The following is a 25,286-nucleotide window of genomic DNA, read 5'->3' as shown; positions in this document are numbered from 1 at the left end:
TGTAGGATTGCATTATTGGATGGTATAGAAAGTGCAAGTGCTGTGTGCAAATCTATTTGAGATACATTTAAATGTTCACAAGCCCATACCACAGCCAAACTTTTCTTTTCAAGTTGTCAGTAAGCACGTTCTGTTTGGGACAATGTTCCACTGGCATATGTCACAATATGCCTAAGAGCATGGGGGTGTCTGCTGTGCTATGCAAGGATAGCGCCTAACCCAACTGGGTTAGAGTCAACAACAACCTTTATATGAAGCTTTGGATTGAAGTAGGCCAGGTCAGCAGCAGTTTCAATGGCTTGTTTGATTTTCTTAAACTTCTCTTGCATTCTTGTGATCACTTGAATAAAACATTTTCTTTGTTAACTCTCGTAAGGGAACACTTATAATAGCAAAATCTTGTATGTATTGTGAACTTTACTTTCAATTACGCCAATTCCCTGGCTCACAATATCCTTCTTACTTGTAGAGTGTGCTGGATTGAAGAGAGTCAGAAGGACCGTCTGGGGGACTGTATCATCTTGAATTTCAAAGAGCCCTCCCTGGTACAAACATTGCTAGCTAATGCGGTGCAAATTCAAGTGGGTCAAACTAGTACTGATCAACTCCACTTCGGGTACTTTTATAAACCGCCACCGGGTATTGGTTGGGCTACTCCTATCCCTCCCCTGCTACGTCCCCAAACAGGCCCAAGTGTTCCCATCATTAGCCAGCAGAGGACAACCGGGCGTTATAGTGTTACTGTGTCCAATTGGTTTGAGGTTCTGTTACAAGTATTGTATTGTGAACTTTACTTTCAAAGTCTTAAGCTTACCCAAAACATGAAACAACAACATAAATTGACTTATTATTCAATAGACCTAATGCTTCAGAGGGTGATTGGGGTCATAGCTTCTGAGCTTGAGCTAAGTGAAAGGAAGCTTTCCTAGGGCTCAAATGATCTTCCACATTCACAGCCTCGCACCTGTGTGTCCATTCCATCAGGAAGTATTCTGGGGTGGGGAGGGATTGCTGTGTTCGATGATGATTCTCCAGCGGATACCAGCCAGCAGACACTCAAAAGGGAGAGAATGTGGCCTAATGGCTAGGGCGGTCCACTTTGGAGCTGGGGAACCGGGTTCGAGTCTCGGCAGGGACACTCAACATTCTGTGAATCTGGGCAAATCACTTAATCTCCCCGTGCCTAACAAAAATGAATGCTGCCATTACCCAAAGACCTACTAGTAGTTTGAATATATTGAATACAGGGGTTAATCTTGGGAGGAGTCTGCAACCAGCGCAACTTCACTATCAGGGGGGCATTACCGGTCGAAGGGGGGCATTACCGGTCGAAGGGGGCGGATGCACCTCCGCAAGAGACTAGGAATCGTCCTGTTATTAACGTAACCTCGACAGCTTGCCCCTATGTGGTAATTTTTTCAGGAGTACTGGGACTGAGCGAAGAGCTGCAAGAAGCCCATGAAAGCTTAGCCAACAAGTGTCTGAACTGGCCCTCCAAGTACATGAATTTCCCCAATTCCCTTGCTCACAATATCCTTCTTACTTGTAGAGTGTGCTGGATTGAAGAGAGTCAGAAGGACCGTCTGGGGAACTGTATCATCTTGAATTTCAAAGAGCCCTCCCTGGTACAAACATTGCTAGCTAATGCGGTGCAAATTCAAGTGGGTCAAACTAGTACTGATCCACTCCACTTCGGGTACTTTTATAAACCGCCACCGGGTATTGGTTGGGCTACTCCTATCCCTCCCCTGCTACGTCCCCAAACAGGCCCAAGTGTTCCCATCATTAGCCAGCAGTGGACAACCGGGCGTTATAGTGTTACTGTGTCCAATTGGTTTGAGGTTCTGTTACAAGTTGATTGACTTCCCGGAGAGGCTTCCTACTCAGGCCCTAGGCAAGAGGAGGCCACCCCTCTACATGTATTAAGGGGTCCACAGATATCCTTAATATGACCCCAAATTCCTCGCAACCAGGGCTGTCTGCTTAGAGGTTCGTGTAGGTGCCAACAAACCCAGCCTCTGTTCTCCATCTTATCTCCTGGAACATTGCTGGGATTCGGTCAAAAATTGGATGCCGGGCCTGGATATTGTTCATAGATACTTTTGATTACTGCATCTTCCAAGAGACTTGGGCGCTCACTAATGTTCATAGGCAAGGTTTCTTAACTCATAGCATTGAGACACTGCCATCGGTAGCGGTTAGGCCATCAGGGGGGCTTTAAATATGGCCCAAAATTTCACTTAAGTGTTCAATTAAGAAAATCCCTATAGACTCCTGTGACCTTTAAGCTTGTAGCCTGAAACCAAAGTCTGGCACTCCAGATCTGTTGATTAACATCTACAATAGGTCGACTCCTTTTTCCAAACCTTCGCTGTGTCTCAAGACCTTGAATGCATTTCTGTAAACTTTTACCCTTGGCCATAAAGTGATCATAGCAGGAGATTTTAACACATCCTTCGAACTCTATACCCGATTTCTTGGAACTGGTTATGGACGAGGATGAATCAGACTTTGTTGACAAAAAAATGCTTTTTTTATGGTAATGTTGCTGCTGAGGCAGATGTCCAAACATCCTTATATCACAGAGACATGCACTGGAGTAAACAGGCACGAGGCGTACGTCACAGGCCCTGGATGTCATTAGGAATAAACCAAGTTTACAGGGGGGGGGGAATAGGGACACCAGGGGTTGGATGAGGCTCTGTAAAAGCGCCCCATGCCGCGCTTTCACTTTAATGGCTGCCACGCACCTTTCTTTAGACAAGCCGCATCTAAAGAAAGGGATGCGGCCGCCAATAAAGTGAAAGCATGGTATGGGGCACTTTTAAAAAAGCATCTATTTGTCAAGTTGACAAACAAATGGTCATTTTTGTAAAAGCGTCCCATGCTGCGGTTTTACTTTAATAGCTGCCGTGCACCTTTCTTTAGACGCGGCTCGTCTGAAGAAAGGGGCACAGCCGCCATTGATGTCCAAGTGCGGCATGAGGTGCTTGTAAACAAAAAAAAGTTGATAAATAGAAAAAAAAAACATGCAGCCACGTTCGGCGCCGCAAATAAACCGAAAGCGTGGCTGCCACTGTATAAGCGCTGAGTGCCGTGCTAAGAAAAAAAAAATATTTAAAGCGCTGCGGAGAGCGTGTAGTGAAAACCATTTCACAAAATAGCACTCGCAGACTGTAATGAAAGCCTTCCGAGAAAAAACACATCTAACAGGGGGTGTCTACATGGGAGGTTACAAAATGAGACAAGGCGGTACTAAGGAAGGACAACTAAGCCTATTGACCAATGAAACGCCACAGTTTACAAATGACAATGACACAAGCCAATGAAAAATATGGGCGGAGCTTCAAGTCCGTACCTGAATACAGCCTGCCTCGCAGAGCAGCGCATGCGATGCCCAGGCTCGACCTAAAAAGGCCTGTTCACTTTACTAATCACAATTACAACAAGCATTTGCAATGCAATAGGTCTCGCATTTACGGGAGTTTGAGCTATTGGCATTGTAAATGACAATGCCTTTTATTTATGTTTTGGTTTTTAAAACATAAAATAAAAGGCATTGTCATTTACAATGCCAATAGCTTCCTCGTGTAAATGCGAGACCTGTTGCATTTTCAATGCTTGTTAGATGAGCTTCAAAGACTTTTGAATGGAAGCATTATAAGAAAACCTCTCATAACTGTACCAACAAATAGGTCCTTTTTCTCACCAGGCACATGGCATGCATGATTAGAAGCTGTGTAGAAATAGCGCTTCGCGGTACTGTGGTAAACACTAATGTACTGGAATCTTTATTTGAATCCCTTTCGGAGCAGTCAGTAAAAGTGGCAATTATAATTGAAACATTGAGCAGTTAACATGCACCTTTTGGTTTCACTTTTCCAAAATTATCCTACATAAAATCCTACTGAGCAATGTGCTGGGGGTTACTCACTTGGTGCACATGGGGTCTAAGTTCATACTTTTTGACAGGGCTGTTTTAAATTACCAGTCCGGCCCTGGACATGTTCCAGAGTCGAGTCAATGACAAAGAAGTGGTCCAAATGCTACGTTCAGAAGGGGGAGGGTGTGGCTTAACAGCCAGTGCAGCCGACTTGGGCGCTGAGAGATCCAGGTTTAAGTCTTGTTGTGAGCTCAACATCCTGTGATTCTGGGCAAATCACTTCCCCCTGCCTACGGACAGCGCCTACAGACCCTCACGGGCTATTAGCGGCGCTATACAAATCCAAGTATTATATTATAGTATAATTATTAAGAAGAGAAAGAGACAGCCAAAAGACGAGGATCAAATGTCCAAGCAAAATGGAAAAAGTGGCCTAGAAGGAGACTAGATAAGAGGGGGGGAAAGGAGTGGCCCGAACGCTACTCTTAAAAGCTGATGAAACACAACTAGTAGAAATGGACAAAGTATTGAGGAACTATATGCAGCTGTTCCAGGCGTTCTGAATTTACCGACGGGAATCTCTGTACGCAATTACGAGTTTGCAGACCAAGAATTACTTGGCATAATTCTGCATGGAAAGCTGCATGTTTAAAGCTACAGATCACATTTTTAATGAAACTGCACTACTGCAACAGCACCGGCCCTGATATAATATTAATGGCCGCCGAGCAGCACGGTAGCAGCAGAAAGCCTTTTAGGCTCTTACGCAACACGTAGCTAAATTTATTATTTGCAGGGAAAGGATCCCATACCCCCGGCAGCCTCCGAGGGATCAGTGAGAGCCGGACTGCGGAGGCGCTCATTAGCGACCCTCAAATGTCAGACACCGGGAGGAAAGAAGAGGCCTGACAGGGAAGGAGACACAGCGACACAGAGATCTGGAAGGGAGGGGGCGCGAGAAAGACAGGGACAGTGAGGTACAATGATGGAAGAGGTGGCGACGGAGCGGGCACAAAGAGGGGAGAGGGCGCGAGGTAGACGGGGACTGCAGGTTAGACAGGGACAGCGAGGTACAATGATGGAAGAGGTGGCGACGCGAGAAAGGGAGCGGGCACAAAGAGGGGAGAGGGCGAGAGGTAGACTGGGACCACAGGTTAGAGATAGGAAATGATGGAAAGCTCGTGAGAGAGAGCAGGATAGAATGGGGAGAGCGGGAGAGACAAAGAGCAGTAAATTCAGACATAAGCGAAGAGAGAGAGAGAGAGAGCAGTAAATACAGACATAAGCGAAGAGAGAGAGAGCAGTAAATACAGACATAAGCGAAAGGGAATGGGGTCGTAAGAGAGACAGAGGCCTAGGAAAAGGAGGGGAGCCAGGTAGAGAACAAATGCGTATTACGAAGAAAACAAGACAAGCCAGGCTTCTAAAGTGCTCCGGACGCAAGCGAGCGCCCGCCGCGCGAAAGTGGGGGAGCGCATTCCAGGCGGGGGAGCGGACCCTTTGAAGTATGATGCCGAGGGCGCCAGTGGGCTGAAGCGCTTACCCAAACGGATTGCATGGCGGCACGATGCACGTGCGCGCGCTCGCCATGCAGTCCACTTTTGGGAGCACTTTGAAATGCCTCTCTTACTAGAGTCTCGCATAGCGATTGCGTAAACGCAATAGCTAGGCGAGAGCTAAAAAACAGGTGGTGGTTACTCCTGGTTCCTCAGGACCAATGGGCAAACATTTCCCAAGGATAAACGTTACGACTTTTACAGCACATCATGTTTTCCCTGCTGCAAACTCTCACAGTGCGCTGTTCTCTGTAAAATCTAACATGTCAAAATATTTCATCCCCCGGAGGAAGCTTGTGGATACCCCAATAGTTGAGTTTAAGGTAATGTCCAGTCCTCCCACTCCAAAGTGGTTGTGGGGCCAGCTCCCTCTTCCACCGAGACTAAAGCCAGGAGTCCAAAGTGTGCTTCAGGATCAAAATAACTCTCTTCTCCAGGCTTCATTTATCCCTAAACCATGAAAGTATAGGTCTCCCCATGGTCCTTATCAAGTTAGTGAAGTTCCTGGACACTACTAAACTGCCATGCTTGTGTTAAGCTGGGTCATATTCCTCTCCATAGTCACACTGCCAGGCCCAAGCCATTTTCTCTGATCTGAGCACAGTATTCCATGCCCTGGAGCAGCACAGACTGGCCCCCTGCAGGCAGGTCAAAGTCAGTTAGCCAGCAGGGTTTTCAGGCATATGGTATTTGCAAATGGTCTTCGCAGTTTCATCTGAGGCCAACATATGACCATTCCTAAAATTCAATTCTGAAGAAGCCACTGGGCGAGCAGTTGTAAGACGAGGAAATCTTGCCTCTTCTCATAATCAACCCTGATCGGCGAATCAAATGGCCTTGTTATTACACTTTGCTCTTAATTAGTAAATCAAGCGGCTTCACTCTGCAACAAATACGGAAACAATCAAAAACAATCAGTGGGCCTGATTGAAAGATCTCTCGGCTACAACTTGCAACAGAGTTCGCCTCATTCGTCACCACGATGTGCTGGAAAGTAATTCTTGCAGCGCTCACACGGAGTAGCTTGGTATGTCAGTGACAAGTATCAGCATACATCCGTGCTATGTGGAAGCAGCTGATAGGACTGCGGCAATATACAGAGGACGGGCTTCTTAGTTACTTCGTCTCAGGGGAAAACACGCATTGCAACCTCGTGCCCCATCCCTCCTCACCTTTCATTGGTCAATCCAAGAAGGGGCGCGCGCTCGTCTTCTACATCGGAATCAATGGCAGGCATGTTCTTAGCCCGCCCCTTAATCTTCTGAACGAACTTCGATCCTAGACCACCTGCGTTACGTCACGATCCGAAGGGCACTCACGAGATTGTTTTATCTTGAACATGGTGGCTTGTAATACAAAAGTGCACGCTTCAAGCTCGAGCCTATGGTGCGCTACCGAGTAAGGGCTGAGCGCTAGCTAAAGCTGGTAGTTTGGCGGTGCAATGGAAACAAAAGAGAGACACCACAGTGGTAGTAAGAAAACAGTACTTCGAGCGTCCTCCCCTTGCTCTTGTGAATCTATAGCGGCCATATTGAAAGGGAACTTTTTACATTTACAGTAATTCAATGTATGTTATTTTCAGGATGTCCAGCTTTTCAAAACCAAGATCTGAGACAGACATCAATTTGGCAGTATAATTAAATGTTGACATGAGCAAATTACAATTACATTGACTATGTTCATTTCAGGAAGTTTTGACTAACCAATAGAAATGACAGAGAGCCACATATGAAAACAAGCATTGGCAATGTCAATAAATGTGGCTTATGAATTAAAGTGCAGTTTGTGTCACTGTTGGGTGTAAACACTTGTCAACGCTTTTATTCGTGTAGTGTCGCGGTCTAGTGGACGCGCGCACTACGTAGTGACGGAGATGTGCGTAGCGGCCGTTTGGACGCTACTGCGCATGCGCGAGCTATAGCGCGCGAGCGAGAGACGCGATCGGAGCGTGTTGCCCGGCGCTCTCTCAGAAGGTGATCCAAAAAGGTGAAATAAAGGTTCTACCTACCTGCAGAACGTTTCCTGTGAGTCTTTGGGGGAAAGCTACATATAGCCAGGCACCCAGCAACATTACAGTGGCGACGAGGATGGGATAAGGAGAACCCTATGTGCAACAGGTGGAAGGTGCCCCCCTAACCTGCATCAGAGAAGAAGCCCACCAGGAGAGATACCACCCTACGCGGTAAGAAGACCGGAGGGGCCAAGGGCAGACACCTACACACCGGGAGAGCGCGGCAGTGGCAGATAGAAGCCGGGGAGTGGCACGTGGGCAGCGGAGGAGCCAGCCACGAGGTAGAGGATATCGCAGGCGGACAGCGGAACCGCAGAGGAGATCCTGGCGGAGTCAGGGGACGACGGAGCAGCCAGCTCGAACGCAGTCCCAGGTACCCGAAGCAGGGGAGCGGGGACGGACGCACCAGGTAGCCCAAGGAAACAAGTGGACGCCAAAATGAGTGCACAGTCATCGACTCTGACGACGCCGATTCCATTCCTACCACGCCCGGGAGAACCCATAATGAAGTGGGAAGACTGGAGGGAGTACTTCAAAAACTACCTGGAAGCGCTAGAAGATGAGAACGAGGAGGCGTTCTCTAGTGCCAGGAGGAAGAGGATACTTCTACACAACCTAGGACCAGAAGGGATACGAGTGTTTCAAAATCTCACACCGACCACCAGACCAGTAGGGGACACAGACGTGTTCACCCACGCCATAGAAGATTTGGACAACCACTATCGGCCAGCAGTGTGCACCTCCATCGACCGCTATAACTTCCAGCAGAGGAAGCAAGAAGCGGGGGAATCCGTAGATGACTACGTGGCGGCGCTGCGGAAGCTGGCGATGACGTGCAGATATGGCGGACTGCAGGACGAATTCATCAAGGACCAGATCGTCATGCACACGACAAGCAAGTCAGTACAGGACAAACTATGGGCGAATGGAGATGCGACGCTGAACGAGGTGATCGCCATAGTGAAAAGAGCGGAGCTAACAAAACGCTGTGCGGAAGCGGCCAAGAGAGAACCGGCCCCCAGACTCACAGTCAACAAGGTGGACGACGCGGACCACCAGACGCGGGGGAAACAATCGACGGGGGAGTACAGAGGAGCGGCCAAAGGGAAGCCAAGACCCGGACAGACATGGAAACAAGAAAAAGGCGAGGCAATGAGATGCTACAGGTGCGGAAGCTCGAACCATGCAGCGCACGACAAACGGTGCCCCGCATTCAGAGCCAAGTGCGCGTTCTGCGGCCTAGTTGGTCATTACGAAAAAGTATGCCGCAGAAAAGGAAGACAGCAGGCGGTGAAGTTCGTGGCACAGGACGAGGGGGAAGAAGTAGAAGGCCGTGAAGAAGACGAAGAAGTCCTGTGTATTGAAGACCAGGTACTGGGCATAGAGGGGAGAAGAACGCGCAAACCCCAGTGCGACATGATCATAGGAGGCATACCCATCACCATCGTGGCGGACTCAGGATCTCCTTACACGATCATTCAACGTTCAGTATGGAACGAGAGGTTCAGACCCACGTGGGGCGCACAACTAGAACCCCCCCGACATTCGACCCGTCACCTACACAGGGGACCCAATCCCGATGGTAGGGTTCAAGACAATGAAGTTCCAGTTCAAGGAGCGGAGTGCGCTCTGCAAGCTGTACGTCGCGGAGAAGGGACCGTCAGTCCTGGGCTGGATGGACCAAGGAGTGTTGGGAATACAGCTGAACCCAGGAGGGGACACCCAGGTGATGGTGACTCTGGACGGAGAGGAGTCGACGGCAGAAAAATGGCGGAGCGGGCACCCGAAGGTCTTCGGCGGGAAGATTGGGAGACTGGAGAAGTTCTCCCACAAAATCGTCCTCAAAGAAAACGCCCGGCCGGTAGCGCACAAGGTACGGAACATCCCGGTTGCGGTAAGGGAGGCGGTGCAACAGGAGCTCCTCCGACTGGAAGAAGGGGGAATCATTGAGCCCATCGACAGTGCGGAGTGGTTGGCACCTTTGGTGGTGGCCATGAAACCGTCAGGCAAAGTGCGCCTCTGTGTGGACCTCAGGGAGTTGAACAAGTGCATAGTGGTGGAAAGGTTCCCCTTGCCACGCATAGAGGAAATGTTGGCCCGCACGAAAGGAGTGAAATGGTTCTCCACCATAGACTTGCAATCGGCATACCACCAGGTAGCGCTACACCCGACAAGCAAAAAATTGACATCGTTCATCACGCCGTTCGGCTGCTACCAATTCTGCCGCATGCCCTTTGGTCTCGCCTCGGCAGCGGCGGTGTTCCAGAAGCTAATGGCCCGCCTATTCAAGGACATTGAGGGAGTGCAATACTTTCAGGACGACATCCTAGTGAGGGGGACGGAGCTGGAGGACCATGACAGGAAGCTGTCGACAGTATTGAAGATCCTGGAAGAGAAGGGCCTAACAGCAGAGTGGGAGAAGTGTCATTTTGGAATGACGTCAGTCACCTACCTGGGACACGAGATAGGGGCGCAAGGAATAACGCCGAAGAGAGGGAACGTGAAGGCCATCTGCGAAGCACCGCCGCCCACCTCCAAGGAAGAAGTACGGTCATTTCTAGGGATGGCAGAGTACTATAGTAAATTCGTCCACCACTTTGCCACAAAAACCCACCACATGAGGCAACTCACGAGGGACAAGACGGCGTTCATATGGACAGAAGAGACGCAAGAGGAGTTCGACACAGTGAAACGGGAAATTAGCGGAGCGATCCCGTTGCAAGGATTCGATCCCCAGGGGCGGTCAATATTGATGACGGACGCGAGTGAAAAGGGGCTGGGAGCGGTGCTCATGCAGGAAAGACCAGAAGGCGGAACGGAGACGATCAGCTTCGCGTCCCGGACGCTGACAGCGTCGGAACAAAAGTTCAGTGTGATAGAGAAAGAGATGCTAGCGGTAGTGTGGGCCATGGCGAAGTACCGTCAGTTCCTGTGGGGAACCAGATTCCAGGTGAAGACAGATCACAAGCCTCTCGTGAAGGTACTGACATCGGATGGCCATGCCAGCGCCACGCCCCGGATTGCGAAAATGACACTGAAACTCCTGGAGTACAGGTACGACGTGGAGTACATCCCGGGCTCCAGAAACAAAATAGCGGACTACCTCAGCAGGGCATCTGCGATGGACAGCGCCTCCAACGACAGGGAAGACGACGACGAGATGGTGGCTCTGACGGACGATCCGGAAAAAGTCATCAGCAGGCAGGAGTGGAGGAACGCGTATGAGGCGGATGGTGACATGGAGGAAATCAAGGCGTACATCGTGCGGGGATGGCCAGAAAGAAGGAGACAAAGATCAAAAATCAGGCAGTTTTACGAAGTCAGAGAAGAGCTGTCGGTGGGCAACGACGGAGTGTTTGTCTACAGAGGTGACAGGGTGGTGCCACCGGAGAACATCGTACCTACCCTGCTAGCCATACTACACGAAGGCCACCTGGGAATTGTGAAGACAAAGGCCAGGACAAAACAAACCTACTGGTGGCCAGGGATGGACACGCATGTAGAGAGGCACGTGAAAGACTGTGCGCAGTGCCTAGGGGCGGACAAGACACTCAAACCCATGAGACCACCCTTAGGGAAATTCACAAACCCCAGCAACCCGTGGGAAGAGGTAGCAGTGGACATCCTGGGGCCAATACTGGACGACCAGGGGATCCCCAAATATCTATGTGTACTAGTGGATAAATACTCGAAATGGCCAGAAGTGCACATCAACGAGATCATGGACACGGACGAGATACTACGCTTCCTCAAGGCGGTGTTCCTCCGGGAAGGCATACCCAGGAGCATTATCAGCGACAATGGCCCCCAGTTCATCTCCGACAAGTGGGTCACGTTTGCGAACAGGAACGGCATAATACTCAAACACACCTCGATATACCACCCATCCAGCAATGGACAAGTAGAGAGGTTTAACAGGGTGCTGATGGGCTCCATACAGGCGGCCATCACAAGAGGCAAAGACTGGGAGAAAGAAGTGCTCAGCACGATATGGGCGTACCGCATCACCCCCACCGGTACGGGGTACAGTCCCTTCCAGATCTTACGGGGACGGCAACCCTTCACCAGAGACAATGTGGCGTGGCAGGAGAAGACCATCACCAGCAAATGGTCTCCAGCAGTGGTGCAGCACAACCTGCAGAAGGCACAACGCATCTATACAGAACACTACAACCGCCACAAGAGGACAAAAGAGACGGCGTTGGAAAAAGGGGAGTGGGTCAGAGTGAAGCTGGCAGTCCTTAAGCGGAAAGGAGAAAGCAAGTACTCCCCACCCCTCAGAGTAGAAGAAGTGTATGACCGGGCGGCACTGCTCAGCGACGGTAACGTGTGGTCACACGAGCGCATGGCCAAATGCAATAAGATCTTACAGTGGCCCCGAGAGTGCACGGAAGGGGAAACCCCGGCAGAAGGGCCGATAAAGGACACAGACTCATCCGAGGGAGGCCACGGAGAGAACATGAGCGGTGAACAAGAGAGAGAGAGAGACAACTCTGGGGGAAGACCCTTGGGGGAGACCACTGGAGAAGATGGCGAGGTAAAAGAGAGAGAGAGCCAGGGCACTCCGAAAGGTACCGACGGAGGCCCGGTCGCAGAGGGAAGCCGAGAAGGACATTCCACTCCGGTAAGACACACCCGGGGGGGAAGAGCAGTGGTGAGACCATCCAAGTTCAGAGACTTTGAAATGGACTGACCTCCGGGTCGGGGACTTTGTGTGTGTGATATGAAAAGGGGGAGATATGTAGTGTCGCGGTCTAGTGGACGCGCGCACTACGTAGTGACGGAGATGTGCGTAGCGGCCGTTTGGACGCTACTGCGCATGCGCGAGCTATAGCGCGCGAGCGAGAGACGCGATCGGAGCGTGTTGCCCGGCGCTCTCTCAGAAGGTGATCCAAAAAGGTGAAATAAAGGTTCTACCTACCTGCAGAACGTTTCCTGTGAGTCTTTGGGGGAAAGCTACATATAGCCAGGCACCCAGCAACATTACAATTCGTTCATAGTTGTGGTCCACAAAGTGCTATCTAAATCAATATCTGCAACTAAGCCTAGTCATCAAATCAATACGTTTAAATAACGTGAAGCTTATTAGGCTCCACCAGCACATAGTTGCCTACTGTCCCATTTTTGCAGGGACAATCCCAGCAAGTTGGAGGACAGTCCTGGGTAATATTGTTGCAGAAACTGTTCCTCTTCATTGCAAACAAGTACGCAAACAAGAACTTTCTATCTGCAGCAGCCCTGTGCTGCAAAATGTCCCAGGATTTTTTTTTCAATGTTGGAAACTATGCAAGCACACCTGCCAATAGCATACATGCCAACATTTTAGAAGAGGAAAGTAAGAAAAAAAAAATAATCGGGAGAATGTATTTTCCCTATTGACTTCTATTGAAGCAGAGGCACTTTCAGGTGGTAGGAGACAGCCAAAATAAGCCATTTTTGGCTTACAAAATCGCGAGTCTCCCACGTGATTCGGGTCTGTTGGCATGTATGCAATACACCAGATTCAGGTGAAAGACTCCTGATTTTTTAAGACTCTGTTTCAAAAGACATAATGGAGGAAATATATTTTCCCAAATATTATATATTTTTTTAAATCTCCCACTTTCTTCCTCTAAAGTTTTGGCATGTATGCACAAGGAAGACAGAGAGTGGTTAAGTATTCAAACCGAAAAGGTTTATTATGAGTTAAAATGTTTACAGATTCAAAATCATCAAATTAGTGTCAATCAATAATCAATACATGAATGCCTTAGTCGGTAGGAAGTTCAAATCAATGAAAGTCATATAGGAGGTCGAATTATTATAAAGTTGCCTCAAAAGGAACAGTTAGTAAATCAGCATCTTACTCTGCTCTAAGCTGCTTCAAAGGTTGACAAAAGCGCGCCTGCTAGCATTCTGAACTCTTGTCTACATTGCCGTACCTTAAATCATACAATTCTAACATTTGTTGCGCCTACACATGTGTTAGAAATGGGGTTCTCTAGTTGGCAAGGGTTTGCACCGTTGTCCAAATAGGGACCCTTCTTCCTAGTCAGGGTAAGGGAGATACACTCCTAAAATAACCCCTGCTCACCCCCTTGGTAGCTTGGCACGAGCAGTCAGGCTTATCTTAGAGGCAGTGTGTAAAGCATTTGTACATAACCAACAGTAATACAGTGAAAGCACTGCAAACGGACACCACACCAGTTTAGAAAAATATCCAATATTTTTATATACTTAAGACAAGACCAAAACAATAAAAAAATCCACAATACAGTACTTAAAAATCTTCAGTTAGCAAAATAACTTTGAAAAACAGTTCCTTGATATCGATAGCTCCGTCCAGGGCTATCAAGGCGCCGTGAGCAAACAAATCCAAACAGTTCCGGCTGACCGCGGCGTCGCGGGCCAGCTTTGGCGTCGGAAGACCTGCAAACAGTACCTTTCAGAAATGCAGGGCGTCGATGACCTCTCGTTGAGCTTCCGAACACACGGCGTCCGCAGGCATCGGTTCGGGAGGTCGGTGCAGGAGTCGTCGGGGCCCTCGAAGTCACACGTGTTGCAGATCGAACTCCTCTTTGCTGGAGTCAGGAGCGCTGGCGTCAACCGGCATCGGGTGCTGCAGTGCGAAGTGCAGCGGTGCGGCGTGCGGTGCCCTGAGGTCGCGGTGTGAGCAGCGGCTCGGTGGCGGCGTCAGATGGCGGCGTCGGTGAGACGAGGGTCACAGTGTGAGATCAAGGCGGTGCTCGTCATGGTGCTGGCAGGTCACGGTGCAAGCAGCGGCAGCGTCGTTGCTGAAGCGCTGTCGTCGGCTGACGAACTGGAGTAGATGGCATCGGTGTCGGTAGGCCAAGGCCGCGGTGCGGAATGAGGGTGGTGCATCGTGTAACTTTACGAGCGGTGCCCTCGAACCACGGTGCAACCAGCGGCGTTGATTCAGTCATGGAGTGTCGTCGTCGGGGATACCAAGGCGTCGTCGTGAAGTGAGGCGGTGCCAAGTGCGGTGCCCACAGGTCGCGGTGCGAGCAGCGGCCCGGTGGCCACGTCAGCAGGCATCATCGGTGAGTCCAGGGTCGCGGTGCGGCGGTGCAGCGGTGCCCTCTGCGGTGCCTTCAGGACACGGAGTCGGCAGCGGCGTTGTAGGCGGCGTCGAGCTTGAAGTCTTTGCTGTTCCTGAGACTTCGTGAACAGGGGGCAAGCTCTACCTCAAGCCCTTGGAGAAACTCACAAAAGTAGATTGCAGAAAGTTCAGTCCAGTCCTTTCACTGCCCAAGGCAGAAGCAGCCACTCCAGACCAACACAGCAAAACACACAGCAAAATGGTAGTTCCTCCTCACAGCTTCTCCAGCTCTTCTTCTTCGCAGTCTTCTTAATCCAATAGCGTTCTGAAATCTTGGGGTCTGGGCCCCAATATTTATACTAGAAAATCCTTTGTCCTCTGCAGGCAGAGGGTCCTGTACCTAGTTCAAACCAGTTCTAGGTGCATTCTGCCAGTGTGCACCTTCTTCCTTTGTCAGTGTAGGCCAGGTGGAGCCAGCATTGTGGAAGGCAGGCACAGCCCTATTCAGACCCAGGTGCTACTCCTTCCACCCATCTACATGCAGATAGGTCTATTCAGCGCTGTGCTGACTCACCCTGCCTCCTGGAGTCTCCCCCAGCCCCTGTCACTCTCAAACCACACAGACAATATTCAAATTAGCAGAGGCAGGCTGGATGGTTAGGTAAGAAAATACCTACTTTCTAAAAGTGGTATTTTCAAACACAGAATGTTAAAACCAACTTCACTAAAAGATCTATTTTATCATTCTGAGTTCAGGCATACTAAACTCGAATTTCTACCATGTTCCCTGGGTCAGTTAGGATTATAGGATGTTATAATCAAACTGCCCATTCTGGCCTATGGGGAACAAGGTAGCCTTGCAATAGTGAAAAACGAAGTAGGCTATAATTCACTATCAGGACATGCCACACACACCAGGGCATGTCCTACCTTTCACATACAATGCACCCTGCCCACAGGGATACCTTGGGCCTACCTTAGGGGTGACTAACATGTAGAAAAGGGAAGGTTTAGGGACTGGCATTTGTGTGCACTTGCCAAGTCGACATGGCAGCCCCAGGCTGCACACAGGCTCTGCAATGGCAGGCCAGAGTTACACTTTACGGGCTGTTTGCGTGGGTGGCACAATCCAGTGCTGCAGCCCACCAACAGTATTTGATTTATGGGCCCTGGCACTCACAGTTCACTTTACTAGGGACTGACACATAAATCAAATAGGCCAATCATGGAAACACCAATCCATAATGCATTTTACTACAGGAGCACTTGCACTTTACCACTGATCAGCAGTGAGAAAAGTGCGCAGAATCATTACACCAGCAAAAACAGAGTCAAAACCGGAGGTCAGAAAGCAAAAACTGAGGGGAAACACGCCAAAAGATGCCAAGTTGGGGCGTGGCTTGCAGCCAACGAAGATGGCCGCAGCTTAGGAAAGCTCCAGACCCCCGGAGGCCGCAGTTAAAATCCGCACACTTATCCGTGCCCACAGCCTGGCAACAAGGGCTGGAAAAGACGTCGGAACCCTAGCGGCGCCTGTAGTGTGAGCCAAAAGACTAAAGATCCCTAGCAAGCAGTGTCTTTGCGGAGCATTCACCGCGGGGCCTGAGGCAGCGTGACGGACCAGGGACTCGAATACGAGCCTGCCCAGCGGGAGAACCAGGCTGCAGCGACGCAATGCCAGTGCGGCCGGGGCCGGGTTGAGCGTCACCTCCCCCCCTTCCAGATCCGGGCCTCTCCAAAGCCGAACACAAAGGTACAGCGCCCCGCAATGCTAGAGCTCACCTGCAGCTGCCCCAGGCCTCTGTGCTAAAGACTGCAGTGCCGCTGGGTGCGGGGACAGTGGCCTGCCCGGCGCCCAGGCTGGTGCGAACATGGGCCTGCGACAAGATAGCAGGTGTCCATCCACCCTCCCAACTTGCCCAAAAATAATGCCACACAGCTGAAAAAGCGGCGCGGAAGCAGCAACCCCCGAGCACGGCCCACAGGGCATGAACCAATCCGGCTCCTGCTCCCCTGAATTAAAAAAAAAGGGCAGACACGAGATTTGTACCGGTAGGGTCACCGACGGCGACAGGAAGCTACCACTGAGCCCTTGTACCTCCATCTTGAGTGTCCTACGAACACGTTGGCAGCAGCCACCACACTACCACGTGCAAGATCATTGCAAGAGCCTCAGTGACTGCCCAAGGCGACACAATCTGCGAGCAGCACAGTATTTGACCCCCCCCCCAACTTGGCAGAAGAAGCACAATACAGCTGGTGGGAAACCCGACAGGCTGCGAGCAACCCATATAGGCGCAGGCAGGCGGTGGTGAGTACCACCTGTTTTTTTTCGTAACAGACGTCCGTTGCACCAGGTCAGGGCACCAGGGGGGCCGTGGCCAAAGAGGGACCCAACAGAGAAGATTGGATAAATATGCATATTCCAAGAATGAAACCAATGAACCAGAAGGGGCTGCCGCGGACGATGCAATGAACAAAGGGCCCACGCCAGCTAAGGACATTACTTTACAAGACATTATGGCTACACTCAACAAGGTCCACGTGTCGCTGGAATCCCGCATCGACACAGTCACCACGGAACTATTCCTCATACGCGCAGACTTCAGACCCATTGGTTAATATTATAAACCAATAACTGGTGGACAACCATGAATCTAGACCAATACATCCGGTTCATAATTGACATAGGCTGATTATAGGCTGATTATATATAACCCTAATCGCCCCAATTTAATTGGTTCTAAGTCTGGGAACATTAACTCAAAACCTCCGTACACACGTTTGTCTCCTGAAAAAGATTTTTCATCAGCTCTCTATGGGGCGCGTTCTAGATGTTGTGTCAAGGGTGGTCCAATACTTTTGGTTAATAATTGACACAGGCTGATTACATATAATCTTAATCGTACCAAATTAATTAGTTTTGAAATTTGGGAATATTAACTATTAGCCTTCGTATATACGATTGTTTCTCGAGTGAACAATTAAAGTTTTTCAATAGCCCTCTATGGCGCGTTCTAGTTGTTTTGCCAAAACGTGAACCAAACGCTACACATCACACGCACCTCTTAGGTGTCACGTGACTGAGAACCGGCAATTTATTTCAGGGTTTGCCGATACTCGGTAATATTCGGGCCGAGGAGGACAGCGTGAGGTTTCCCTCGGGAGTGTGTAAGCATGGAAGTAAGTGCAGATAGGGCACAGCGACTGATTAACAACTGACATCAGGTCTGAATTACTGTCGCTGACTCTCTTATTCCATTGTTTCAGATACTATAGCACATTGTCCCCCCTCCCTGACCCATGAAGTAAAACGCATATCGTTTTCTAGTAAGCCGATCATTATTTCCATGCTTCTGGTTTGTTTTGAAAGTTCTATCATGCATGTGCACATGCCCGAGCGCCTGCTAGACATTGCTAGCGCATCGCTTGTATGCTAAGTGCTTTTATCCACAAGTACGCTATTACGAGCACAGCACAGGTCAAAGGCACCATTTAGCAAACAAATGCTTGACATTGTCTACAATTAAATGACAATAGAAATCACAGGCTTTGCCCTGTAGTTGACCCCTCCATGATAAATTCGAATCTGGAGTGGCTGTAAAAAACTGCACACGAGTGCCTGAGTCAGGGGCACAAGTGGCACAATTTTAAATTCACTTGTTCCCTATTCACAGCACGGGATTATCAAATTTATTCTGCTCCAAATGAATGTGTGTACAACAGTCGACCATCGCCTCACATTTATAATTTTTTGTGTGTCCTGTTTGTTTTTCTTGCAGAGTTCAGTGGCCTAGGAAATCCCAAGAGGCCACATTGGTAGAACCGTAAGTTTTACCACTAGCACGGTTCCACACGTTAGGGTGCGCCTTAGCGTGCGCATACCGCCGTGGAATCTCACCTGGTTCTGAAGAATGCTTAGCAAATTCGCAACACAAGCTGAAACATGTTGACCATATCTTTCCACGTATTTTAAAATCGGACAACTCTAGGTCCGTTCCACTTGTTTTTAAACGGTTGTTGGTTTGCCTGGAATAAATCATTTTTTGGTTAAAACCAGCCACCTTTTAATACTTGCACCATCTTTTCACAATCACTTCCCCAAACAAAAACCTGCACCGCTGTAACTCAGGCGTTGAAGCACACCAGGGAGGCACTCTGCCTTTCTGGTGGGAACCCGATGATGAAGCATGTCACCAACCAGGTTGGTGAGTGAGGGTTCTTTTATAAAATAATTTTGTTTTCCCACGCTTTTTTATTGGCAAGCTTTTCTAGTTATGTATTAATCACTCTTCTGTTGTTTCTACTAGTATTTCTAGGGGGAATAAGAGTAATCCTCTCCCTCTCCATTTCTTTGTTTCTTGATGTATCATTTTTTGCCATCCTTTTGGTGTTTTTACAAACCATGTCTCTGCTCCTGATTGCTTGTAATCACGTCTTGCTATGTGCCTTGAGATAATGTTTTGCTTAATTATACTAAATCATGTGTCATCCTTTGATGTATTAATGTCAAAACCTATGTGTTTTCATTGTCATTCAAAAACATTGCCAATGCTTGTTTTTTCACTTGGCCAATGCTTGTTGGTGTTTAGTAGAGCTATTGAATAATGCCAAGACTAGGAATCTCTAGAAAAACTCTCACGTTGCATGACTGCCAATGCCCTGCTGTTGGGTATAAATAACCACACCCAACATGTTACAAGCGCTTGGCTTTCTGTCCCTCGGTGAGTGAGCAGGCATCCTGTCTTCAAGGAAACCCTCTCAACATCTTCAAAGCTCTTCAGCACGCGTTGCAGGACTTCAAAGGATTTCAGAACGCACGTGAAACTGCTGACAGCTCCATTCGGATTTCTAGTTAAGTACCAATACCTTTGTTCAAACCTTGATTTATGGCATTCAGCTTCCAGGAAAGAACATCGTGCTTCAGTTAAATAGAGTTAGAATATTAGCGCGCGTGTGAAATAATTCTTGGTGAACTTTGGAAACATTTATTTATCTTGGTTAACAAACATTCTAGCACATTGGTTACTTCAAATACATCAAACAGGATATTGCTGATGCATTATTTTGATCGCTCACTTGGATTGCAGTGAATATTTAAAGACAATAATTCAAAGAACTTTCTATCAAGATTAATAAGACTTTGAACATTGAGACTTTGAGGATTTTTATTTTGGTCAAGTTGGAACTTAAAATAAAGGGCTCTGGTTCCAATTCCCAGGTATTAGATCAATGTGAAAGAAATTGGTAATTCGTGATAATTTGTAATTCAGTTGTTTAATGCATGTATGCTCTGTTTCCCTAAAGAATAACTTAGGTACATTGAGAAAACCTCAAACCAGTCCAGTTTCAGCTAAAATCCCAAAAAGATTACAGAGTGAAATCTAAGTGCAACCACAAAAATAACTGAGGTAAAATTAATAAGCAGAGATTGTTAATGTATAATTTGAACATTAGATAAATACAAATACAATTACTAAGTTTACTACTTGGTTACAGGTTGACAAAAAAGGGCGCAGCACATTCCGGTGAGAATTCAGAACCTGGCTGGTCCAGACGGTTGCTGTCTCTTGTCTTATCTCTCTTGTCATCCCAATTCCCCTTCCCTTTTGGAACATCTGCCAAGATACCTGTTTCTATTCAGTAGTGCTGAGAGTTGTTCCAAGAGGATAGGAGAACTATCATGCAAACGTCCCTGGACTTCAGGTGAGTGGCTGGAGATTAAACTAACATAAAGCCAAGCCACAACATTTTTGTTTGCCGGGCGATGGATATCTCATTAGATAAAGACGTTTCCCTACAAGAATTGTCAAAAGCTTTCAAAGCCTTACAACATGAGGTAGCAGTTCTAACACAAACTAATCATAATTTACAGTGTGAACTTCAACGGTATAAACCACAAGTGTCACCTTGGGAAGATGGTTCAGTTCGTCCTAAACAGGTCCTCCAAGCACCACGTTTTAACTTTACTCCACGCCCTCCAGATACTACTACATCAAGCTCTACTGATGCATCTACACTTAGTAACCAGCCAGTTACTGTTTCAATTACCACGCCCACTCCTGTTCCCTTGGCCTCTCCTGAGCCGTTCTTTGGAGATCAATCTAAACTTAGTATTTTTATGAACCAGTGCCAATTGCATTTTTTATGTCGCCCTTTAGCCTTCCCTAATGATTCTACTAAAATAGTGTTTATCCTTTCATACCTGGGTGGTACAGCTGCAACCTGGTCAATTCCATATGTGGAAAGAGATGATCCTATTCTACCTAGTTTTCAACGATTCAGGGATACTATACAAAAGCTTTTTGCCAAACATCGTTTTGTTCAGGCCAGTGACAATGAGCTTTTGAGTTTAAAACAAGGAAAACAGGATCTGTTAACATATATCACTACTTTTAATAGACTTCTTGCAGAAACTGAATGGCCAGAGGAAAAAAGAAGGTCACTGTTCTATTGTGGTCTCTGAGATGAGTTAAAAGATGTCATTGCACAAATTGTTGATCCTCCCACAGATTGCACAGACTTTATTGATTTAGTGGTTCAACTAGATCAGAGGTCTTCAAACTTTTTTACTCTGAGCCCCCCCTAAGCAAAATGTTTTGAGGTCAGGCCCCCCTCCAAAACTTCATGACAAGGATTGGGGGAGCGGGAGGGACATGGCTGCGTGCAGGGAGCGGGGCTTATGAGATGATTTCAGGAATACTTTTTCTATAGCTTATGAACTGCCCCAAATATGAGACTTCTAAAACAGCAAATGCATCAAACAAAAACTGATATCCCAAACAAACTGCTCCCCATAATTGGGGTGTTGTGAGCCCCTCACACTCTTTGACCCCAATGCAACTATACCTGCTGCACTAATGATAACTGCAGTCCTGAGTAGCAGGCTATCTCCTTTGCCTTTTTTGCCTCCATGATGGATCATCACATCTGTCCTAATGCTTGAAAGGACAATAAGCTCTGATGCCCCTTTTTTTTAAAGGTAGACAGTCATAATTGTAATGAAGTGGGCCCCCCAAAATCCATGGGCCCCAGTCCTGCTGCATCTGCTCCTTTATGATAACCAGCAGTGGCCACTTACACACTTGGCAGCAGTACCAGCTTTACTAATGAATGTCCCTTTAAAAAAAAAAAAACACTTATATTGTCCCCTTCTTTGGGGTATCTCACTGAAGAAGCTGTCTCTGGCCATTTGTTAACATACAAATGAGTCCGCACACAGTGCTCCCTATACTGGGCCTTCTCTTTGACAATATCTATGAATCTCGCTCCTTTCCTCTGTCTCCTAGACCATTACTGTGAGGCCCCAAGGATCGAGAGGATTAGGGCTCTGCATCTGAATGCAACCCTGCTGGCCTTCTACCTGCCACCCCATGGACTCAGCTTTCACACAAAAAATGCCCCTGAATGGTTAATACTGACTTTGAGATGCCTCTGCCTGAAATTGAAGTGCGGGTGGTAGTGCAGAAAGATAAAAAAAAAACCATGGAATTATGAGTTTCTGCAGCAACGTTTTCCACATAATTATCAGTGTATTGCATTTGCTACATTATCTGCAGATTTCAACAAAAAAAGCTTGATTCTAGCTCAAACGGAACAAAAGTTACTTAAAGCGTGACAAAGTGTTCCGGAGCAGTGGCAGGCCCGTTGCAAAGATTGACTGGCAACCTTGTAGTTGCTTACTGCTGTATTTGGGTGCTACACTGGTACTAATGAGGTGAAATATTTCCCCTGACAGTCTTACCGTGAGTTAAAATGACAAAATAATGAAGTAATGCTAACCACAAAATGTGGCGCATTGTGCCGCATAATTTACCTTGTCTTGCTGCATAATTTAGTCAAACCTGCTGCATAATGTTGTCCTCTTCTGCTGAATAATTCCAGTGGATCTCCTTAAAGCTTTATGGTGGCAAAGATCTATTCTTTTTAAGATGTAATGTACAGGAGTTATCAGCTGGGATCTTGACTAGTGGAGACACTTACAAAAATGTCTGCATTTGATACAGTTTGATTACTTATTACTAAAAAGTATGTTTTGTAAGAACTTGTTGTATCTCAATCACTGCATCATGTTGCCGCTGCCTGGCTTAGAGTATGTAAATACTGTTTTAAAATAATGACTTACTATTCACGGTGCTTTCTGCCACAGGCTGGGACCTCATAGCACTATATACAGGGCCATTGGAATTATGCGGCAGGAGAAGACCAAATTATGCAGCATGGTTGACTAAATTCAGCAGCAAGCAAAGGCAAATTATGCTGCATATTTTGTGATAGCATGACTGGACTATTTTGCTATTTTTACACTTGTTAACATTGTCCTGGCATTTATTGCCCTTCATAAGTATCACATTAACACCCACATATAGCAGTAAGCAACTGAAAGGTGACCAGTCAACATTTAGAAAGGGCCTTCCACTGTGAGGTAACATGTGTTGCTGCATTTTTCAATCTGCAAATTATACAGCAGACGAAGGATTGTGTGGCAAATGCGGAAAAACCATAACTATGCGCTGTGAGTGCAGGGTGAGTGTGAAAGTGAAGGGTGATAATGAGGAGTGAGTTGTCTGAATGCAGGGTGAATTCCCAGACACTTGAAGTTAATCAGCATGTTCTTGACGGGACGTAGGGTTTCAGATATAAGTTAAACTATTGCTACTATGGAATTAAATCAGGGAATCGAGAGTGAAGGAAAAAAATCATGTGCTGATCCTGCAACAAACTTCCAGTCTTATGATTAGGGTTGCCAGCTCATTATTTTGATGTTGCAGATGGTACAAAAATAAACAGTCACCTAAAGCCCTATTTTCAGCACTTATCTGTGCGAACTTCGAAAAGCAAATATAAAGCACTTTTAAATGTGTTCCAGGGCTGCCTGAATGTTTCATGACTGAAGATAAAAGGAACAGACAGAAAGTCAAATTACAAATGAATACATACTTTTTTATTTAAGACCCTATTTAGTGTCAAAGCAAGGTCTTTGCAGGCTCTTTAAACATACATGGCTGGCATTTTTTCTATTGGCAACCCTTTTTTATATTCATTTTCATGAAATGCATTTTCACACTACAGCAGTAAATTTACAATACAAATTAAAGGAGGAATAGGCAGAGTCGGGGCCCAGGGGGTACTGGAAAAAGAAAAAAAAACAGCCTCCATAACCAGTTTCCAAAGGTATGCAAATGGTCTTTAAAGACCTGTGAAAAACCGGGGCCTGCTGGAGTCTTAATAAGACTCCAGACACCGCCCAGCCGAGCCCCAAGCAGCACACCCACTGACCTCTGGCCCCACTCTGAGGGCTTCAGAGTAAATGAAGACAGCCTGGAAATGCAGCAAATAAACATCGCTGCACTTCCAGGCGTCTTCATTTACATGTGCTTGCAGAGGCCTTCGCGCCCCCTTGGGAACCCATCCACGCCCCCCCAGGGGGGCGCGCCCCACAGTTTGAAGACCTGTGAACTAGATCATCGTTTAGGTGAACGTCACGGCGAAAAAACTTGTGGGGATTTTTCTCGGGTAGTGGTAATGAAAACAGAAAAGAAAGAGGTGCCCATATTCGACTCCACAGAACCAATGCAAATTGGGGGAATCAGGGGACCTCTATCAAAAGAGGAGAAGGACCGTAGACGTCGACTCAATCTATGTTTATATTGTGGTCGCTCAGGACACTTCGCTAGAGAATGCCTAATCAAAAATAATACTTGTAAGGCAATAGGTGTTGCAGAAATCCCACAGTCCTCCAAACTGGACTCTCAGTCTGGAAACTCCCTGGCTCCAGTAAGGTATGAGACCCCCTAATCAGCTGCTTCAGGAGACACGGTCTCATATAATTATTTGGCTAATGCTATTACTGATACTCCTCGTCATCTAACTCTGATAGTTACCTTACTCTTCTCTAACCAGGTGAGGAAAGTAATACCTATTTTATTGGATTCTGGGGCTACCGGACATTTTTTAGATATTGGGTTAGCCAACACCTTACACATACCTACCGTTAAAAAAGATATACCAGAACCTGTTAGGGCTGTTGATGGTTCTGAACTATCTTCAGGTTTAATTCTTCATCAAACAGAACCCTTGACTATGATTTGCGCAAATGACCATTCGGAACACATTCAGTTTGATTTGATAGACACTCCTGTGTTTGGAGCCATCCTGGGTATGCCTTGGCTTCAGGTGCATAACCCAAAAATTGATTGGGTTAAACGTACTGTTACACTTGACTCTACACATTGTTGGCATTCTTGTTACACCAACAGACAACAACCGGTATTACCTTTACACTGTGCTTCCACTCTAGAAAAAGAAATTTCGGAACCCATGACTTCTAAGACTGATTCGACAGCAATACCTATCCAGTATAAAGATTTCCAAGATGTCTTCTCTGAAAAACAAGCTACACAATTACCATCTCATTGGTCTTACGACTGTCAAATTGATCTAATTCCAGGGGCCACCCTTCCATGTAGTCGAGTTTCCCCTTGTCAGAGCCTGAAACTTTATACCTGAAAGAATATCTTGATGATCTGTTGTTGAAAGGTTTTATACGCCATTCTACTTCCCCGGTAAGTTCTTCACTCTTCTTCGTGCCCAAGAAGAATAAAGAATTGCGCGCCTGTATAGACTATCGCGCAATAAACAAGGTCACTTTTAAGAACAGATATCCCCTTCCTCTAATACCTGTCCTATTGGATCAAGTAAAATAATCAACCATTTTTACTAAACTAGATTTACGAGGTGCGTACCATTTAATTAGAGTCAAGTCTGGAGATGAATGGAAGACCACTTTTCGGACTA

At 47.3% G+C, this 25,286-nt stretch overlaps 1 protein-coding gene across 1 annotated transcript in view; it reads right to left on the bottom strand.

Annotated features, from left to right (window-relative positions):
- The window catches only part of MFSD8 (major facilitator superfamily domain containing 8), a 212,570-nt gene extending 205,671 nt beyond the window's left edge, over positions 1-6,899 (bottom strand). Inside the window, exon 1 of the mRNA XM_085641529.1 lies at positions 6,612-6,899. Coding sequence (XP_085497655.1) covers positions 6,612-6,676 — 65 coding nt within the window. The 5' untranslated portion in view covers positions 6,677-6,899. The remainder of the gene's footprint in view (positions 1-6,611) is intronic.
- Between the last annotated feature and the right edge of the window lie 18,387 nt (positions 6,900-25,286).

This window comes from Triturus cristatus, chromosome 2_2 (genome assembly GCF_964204655.1).
Source record: "Triturus cristatus chromosome 2_2, aTriCri1.1, whole genome shotgun sequence".
Classification (NCBI taxonomy): domain Eukaryota; kingdom Metazoa; phylum Chordata; class Amphibia; order Caudata; family Salamandridae; genus Triturus; species Triturus cristatus.
This window is presented reverse-complemented; position numbering and strand designations above follow the sequence as displayed.